Genomic DNA, 6433 nt, shown 5'->3' on the forward strand with positions numbered 1-6433 from the left:
AACGCTTTAACAAAGGATCGATTATTGCCAAAATTGTGAAATGACTTATTTGCCCTTGTCCCTTAATTGTGAAATTACATTTGTTACCCATCACTCTTCCTTAATCATGTTTCTGTCTCAAAGAACATATTAGAAATATGTTCACGTTTGAAATTATATATGTGTATAACTGATGATTTTTATATTTCGACCTGTGTATCACACGGGTTCTAACCTAGGAATATAATATAGATTAATTTTCATTCATTAAAGCTCCAACTCAAATTGACATAATAAGGACTTGAATTTTATTGCAATATGTAATTACATATTCTTGACTTCATGCCTTAGAACACATGAGTAATAACTCATTTAGCCCACGAATAGATTACCATCATGTGGTAGCTTTCGTGAGCCTAGTGTAAAAAAATGTAAATTAAAATAAATAAGTATATAACCTAATACAAGAGTTTCTAATTTTTCTTATATCGATAATTATTAAATTGCATTTAATCTCATTTAATTTAACTCGTTGTCTATTAAAACTTTTAAAATTCAAATATGAGCCAATTAAAAGTAATTTTCAATAAAAACATTGCTCAAAATACATCATACAATTTTTAATTATCGTTTTTATTAAGATACTCACCCAAAGCATCGGATGTGGTGTGCGTATACTTTTGAGGAGTAAATCGCATCACTGCGTGCGTAATTCAAAAGACGAGTCGGTTTAGTCGTTCGGAAGCAACTCCTAAACTCGCGTTTTCTCCTCTCAACTGCCAGCCAACCACCACCTAATAAATAAATAAATAAATAAATACAAGACACTTCACCGCCGTTTACATTTTACGATCACCAACTACGCGAGGCTAGGGTTTCAAATTCACACTTGTTCTTGTTGTGTTTGAGTAATCGAATCAGATAATAATAATGACGTTTGACGAGCAGAGCATTGGATTTGTTAAAGCTTTACAGGTATTCAATTCAATTCAATTGATTATTATTATTATTATGTACTATGAATTTGACTTGTAGTAGGTGTTTCTGTTAAAATAAGCCCTAATTAAGTAGATATACGGACGGAGTTTAGGTTCGTTTAATAAATGAACGAACGAACACGAACAGAAGCAAGCAATGCTCGTTCAATTGTGTTCGTGAACGGTCGATGATAATGTGTTTTAGAAAAATCATTAACACAAACTTGGTCGCCAGACCGAACCGCTGACACTCGCCATTCCTTTTATTAGTAGCTCGCTCCAACTTTAATATTTAAACCCTAGATAGATAGATAGATAGATAGATAGATAGATAGATATACGGACGGAGTTTAATTAAGTTACTCAAGCTGTGGTGATGTGAATAAGTTTGGGCAGCCCTAATTCAGTTGTAGCCTTGGATTTGGTTCTGAATAGCCCGTACGCTGCTGCTGGTTTGGGTGGGTGGGTTGTTATTATTATTATTATTATTATTATTAAGCATTTAATATATTCATTTTGACACCTAAACTGTTTGGAGACAAGTTTGTTTATGTTCGTACGTTTAATAAATAATTGAACCAACATGAACAAGGCATTTCGCTAAATGAACGAACATGAACAGAGGCCATGTTCATGAACATTCGATAATGTGTTTGTTAATGTTTGTGTTCTTTAAGTTTGTTCATTGATTTTTCTGATCTTCTCATATAGATTAAGTAAAAAATAGTAACTATAAAACAAAAATATACATGTATTATGTGATTAATTTGTATGTAAATTAATATATGAATATAAATGTTAAAAAAACACCAACACAAACAAGTACTAAAATCAGGACACACAAAGGCTAATCAGGTTGATTTGTATGGAGTTGCATTTAGTTATAGGATAGGGTTTGCTATAGTCAATGATATTTTACATATTGACGATGATTTTGTATTATGCTCTGTGAATATGGCTTACCAGTAGTGGGCTTCTTTTTTATTAGTAGCTTAAAGTGTGATGTGAATAAATTGTAATATTAGGAGGGCAAAATTAAACCCTAATTAAGTCAGAGTTTAATCAGTTGCAAACTTGAATTTGGTTCGAAACTTGTGAATGGCTCGTATGGTACTGGTGGTTTGTGTTATTAAGCATTTAACATGTTCATTGTGATGCCCAGGGCTGTAAACGAAGCTAACCAAACTGTACTGTTCGTGAACTGTTCATTGGGAAGTTTGTTTATGTTCGTTTAAAAGTTGAACTAACATGAACAATGAATTTCAAATCTTGTCGTATAGATTTAAGTAAAAATATTAACTATAAAACACAAATATATATGAGTATTATTATGTGCTTTATTTATATGCAAATTAATATACGAATATGAATGTTAAAAAAACACCAACACAAACTTCATAGTCTGAACGAACCGTTGACACCGACCATTCCTTTTTTTGTGAACAGCTACTAACATCAGGGCACACAAGGCTAATCATTTAGTTATAGGATAGGGCTTGGTTTAAACTTGTGACTAGCTTGTACTGTTTTGGTGGTTTGGGTAATTTAGCATTGTCGCCAGGGGTTTTCATCACTCTTTAAGCCATCAAGCATCATAGAACCAAATATATCTATAGTATAATCTCTCACAAATTTATTATAAACTAACTAATAATAAAAAAAACTACGTGCTTTATGTGTGTGAAACAAATGTAGAATTGGAAAAATGTTTGCCGTTTGTTTTAGTTCATAGATCATATGTTATAAGTGATTAAACAAAGCATTTGTTTGTGCAATAAAGTCACCAAATAAAATAAACTTACTTGTTTCCAGTTTCTATCACTTTGGTTGAAGCCAATTTATGTGGTGAAAACGTGATTGTTTGTCCCTTAAGAAGAGGTGGATGGACTTGAAATCTGGAGAGAAAAGAAATGAGGAAAATAGTGCACAGGACAATGCAAAAAGTATCTTGTGCATTATTTTCTCTCTCTCTAAATGCATGTTGATTGTATATGCAATCCCGTTTCTTTTGGGATATGATGAGTCTTACTTAAAGTTAGTTGGTGTCAGATTGACATTTTTAATCATAATGGCTTTTCTCTTGAATTTTGTTGTTAAGTGTCATATCTTCGTGTATTGCTCTTGCCCAATGTGTAATAGCTATATTTATTGGTTATCAATTTTGTTCTTACAGTTATGCTTTCATAACATACCCAACTTGTTAGCTTACCAATATAGATATGTGTTTTAACTTTTAAGCCTCTTAAAGGGGATTGTTGGTGGTAGCTTTGTGATGCGAGAGTAATAGCTATTTTTTGTATTGCTAATCAACTTATAGTTGTTTTATCTTGTTTTAGGAACTCAAAAACTTAAGGCCTCAGCTTTATTCAGCGGCAGAATATTGTGAAAAATCTTATCTGCACAGTGAACAAAAACAGATGTAAGAATCATCTCACTGATTACCTATCAAATTGAGAGCTTAGCCTTGTATGCGTAATTTACTTTTCAAACTATCATATTTAACTTTTCATGGTAAACAAACTATTATTACAGTAATTTTTTAGGATGTCGAATGTACGTATTTTCTCTTTTAGCAAAGTTTCAATCTAGAATCATCCATTTATATAATTTTTGCAGGGTCCTTGATAACCTGAAAGACTACGCTATTCGAGCCCTTGTAAATGCTGTTGACCATATTGGCACTGTTGCTTACAAACTAACAGACATTGTGGACCAACAGACTTTAGAAATTTCATCAACAGAGTTACATGTTTCATGTTTGCATCAGGTAAGATATATTAATTTTTCTCCTAAGAGGTCTTCGATACAACCGTAATGTAGTTATCGACTTCTAAAACCATTGGTTTTGGCCTATTGTTGCAAGCTAATCACCACTTAGTGCAAAAATGTTAACAAAAGAAGAAATGCTCTACAAGAATGGGGATTTTGGACAAAAAAATGCTGGTTACAATACTTTTATATTTTGGCATCCTAATATCTGACTATCCATATTTTGTCCAACATCACCTAATTTTGCAAGCTTTGCTGTATCTGTGGCATTATTACAAGATCGGTGCCAGTGGTTCAGAAAGTTAACCAACCTACATAATATGACGATATCTTTTTTGTTGTTAAGCAACTTCTTACATGCCAAACGTATACGGATAGAGAAGCTATTAGGCAGCAACAACTGTTAGCAGTTTTACCAAGTCATCACAAGCATTACATTTTACCAAGTAAGAATCTTATCTTTATACTGGAATACATAAATAATGTTCATCAATCAACATGCAACAGCTTAATGTTCCTTTTGGTACTGTGCCTTTGTTTCAAGCTAGATTCTGTCAACAAAAAGGTCCATTTTAGTCCACAGTTTCAAGCTGATGGAAGAGAAAGCCATCTTCAACCACGACCTCGTCAATTTACTTCAGGTAACATATACTCCCCTCACTCATGAAAACTGCAACACTTTCTTTCTCAAGATGAATTTAAGTTAATATCACCTATTTGCCCATTAATGTCACTAAAAGTCTATTGGTGGTATTGACTGTTGAAGTGGGTTCAGAAGATTACGCTAGTTTGTCATTGTTAATAAAAGTTAGCTTTTGAACCATCTAAATTGGCTTCCTGTTCCAATAAAAGTTAGCATGACGATTTGACTATAGTTTTAGTGTGATGGTTATTTCTTCTTTTATATTTTACTTATTTCTCTAGAGTTTACTGTTCCTGCAAACTATACTGTTTTTTTTTGGGCATTTTCACAAGGTCAATTGCTAATTTTTTTAAAATGTCTAGTATGGTGGATTAGAAAGTCAAACATTACAGTCAAGCCCGTACCAGTTGAAATAGTGTAAACCATAGTACCTAGGGAGGTCTTTCTCTTAAGCCAGTAGATATTCCAGCATTAGAATTGTTCATAAAGTTGTAAGCATCTAAGTCCTATAATACATACGTATCCTTTGCATTTAATCCAGGTACCCCAGCTGCAAATATTCTTTCTTGGCATTTAGCAACTGAAACCAAATCTACTTTGAAAGGGAGTTCACGGCCATTGACGAGGTAATCCGTAACTTTTTCTGTTCTCATAACATTTAGTAAACAAATTAAGGCCCAAAAAACGAAATGGTAAATAACAAGATTATATTTGCAGCGTTGAAGATTCTAAAACTTCCCGGCGTAGTACTCCTACATCTGTTCACACGTCCAGTATGCACGAGTTTACTTTGTTTGCTATATTAGGTAGATGTTAGTTACCGGAAACTGAAATCTAAGTACTTGTCTATGTAGATTTTGAAGAGAACATGGGGAAAAGAACATTAACAAGCCATCTTCAGTTGCCGAATGTAGGGCCCGCATCAAGTTCAGCAATGCAGACACTTGGCATCACACAAAGGGTATGACAAAATGAACAAAAACTATTATTATTTGAATGCTAGCTTCTGCACTGATTTTGTTTTGGTTCACAACCGAGAGGGTATTTTAGTCATTTGATAATATGCAATTGATGGAATGACAGGATCCTGATGATGATCCCAAGCCAATGACACCGTTTCGATCATTTGATAACCCTAGACGCACACCTGCTCGCAGCAAGAGTCTGTTATCGGCCTTCTTTGTGAAGCAAAAGACCAACAAACAATTGAAAGGGTCAGCTTAATAGTATCCAAATGCAAGGTACAACTTTCATTGCTTATGCTTAAGGTGACACGAGGGGTGGGTCGGGCAATGGATCAAAAAGGGTTTAAAATGAGTCACCCGCAGCATTTTATTTTGTTAGCATTTAAGTTAATTCGTATTAATATAAATAACTTGAATAGTGTGTAGGATCAGGAATGCAGCAGAAGTAGTCTGTATCGGTATCAGTGTCGGTAAGTATGGTTGTAGCGTGGAGTTGTATATGCTGTAAGAAACACATAAAATGTTTGTAATAAGTAGGACTTCCCCGTTCATTCTTCTTCGATTCTGAATTCTTATTGATGATACATCCATACAATGCAAATGCATCTTATTCATATTAGATCATCATATAACGTCAACGACACAACAAAAACGGTGTTTGTATTGAACCAATTATACCACCTAGGGGACCTTTTCGTTATAATCATAAGTTGATCTGGCCTTTTATGCAACAGCTGAAGACTTGAAAACATTCGTTTAAAACTAAAATAGAATGCTCAACTTCAACCTATTTTCTACATCTGGATATCCTTTTAATACACCTAGAAGAGTGCTTGCGCAATGCGACGGTGAGCACATACACCGCCAGTCATGTAACATCATGTTAAAAATTTTTCCAGTTACAAACGAAAAGAATTTATGGTAGTACCTTATAAGTTGCTATTACATGTAGCTTTTTCTTCTTATTTTTGAATGACACAATAACTACCTTTGATCCTAACATATTTCTTTGAAATAATTGTCATTTTCAAACTTATTAACTAAGATTTTCATTGTATTTATAACTATAAAGCAGAAAAATTGAAGTACATTAATTAATG

General features: G+C 33.5%; 1 protein-coding gene across 1 annotated transcript; it reads left to right on the forward strand.

Annotated features, from left to right (window-relative positions):
* Positions 1-873: 873 nt before the first annotated feature.
* On the forward strand, positions 874-5857 carry LOC143600415 (protein ABIL1-like). Its single transcript, XM_077078112.1, has 10 exons — positions 874-954; positions 3293-3375; positions 3573-3723; positions 4072-4171; positions 4274-4366; positions 4910-4994; positions 5086-5141; positions 5223-5329; positions 5452-5609; positions 5753-5857. Exons 1-9 carry the CDS (start codon positions 910-912, stop codon positions 5590-5592), a joined length of 861 nt encoding a protein of 286 aa, XP_076934227.1. The 5' UTR covers positions 874-909; the 3' UTR covers positions 5593-5609; positions 5753-5857.
* The last annotated feature ends 576 nt before the right edge of the window (positions 5858-6433 follow it).

The sequence above is a fragment of the Bidens hawaiensis genome, unplaced genomic scaffold (assembly GCF_021521415.1).
Source record: "Bidens hawaiensis isolate Kalapana, Puna unplaced genomic scaffold, B.hawaiensis_p1.1 tig00054078_1, whole genome shotgun sequence".
Classification (NCBI taxonomy): Eukaryota; Viridiplantae; Streptophyta; class Magnoliopsida; order Asterales; family Asteraceae; genus Bidens; species Bidens hawaiensis.

What these genes read in the sequence shown, in the direction of transcription:
- LOC143600415 (XM_077078112.1), top strand. Translation starts at nt 910, where the DNA reads ATGACGTTTGACGAGCAGAGCATTGGATTTGTTAAAGCTTTACAG. An exon ending in CACAGTGAACAAAAACAGAT is followed by an intron (nt 3,376 to 3,572) that starts GTAAGAATCATC and finishes TAATTTTTGCAG; the next exon opens with GGTCCTTGATAACCTGAAAG. An exon ending in ATGTTTCATGTTTGCATCAG is followed by an intron (nt 3,724 to 4,071) that starts GTAAGATATATT and finishes TTTGTTGTTAAG; the next exon opens with CAACTTCTTACATGCCAAAC.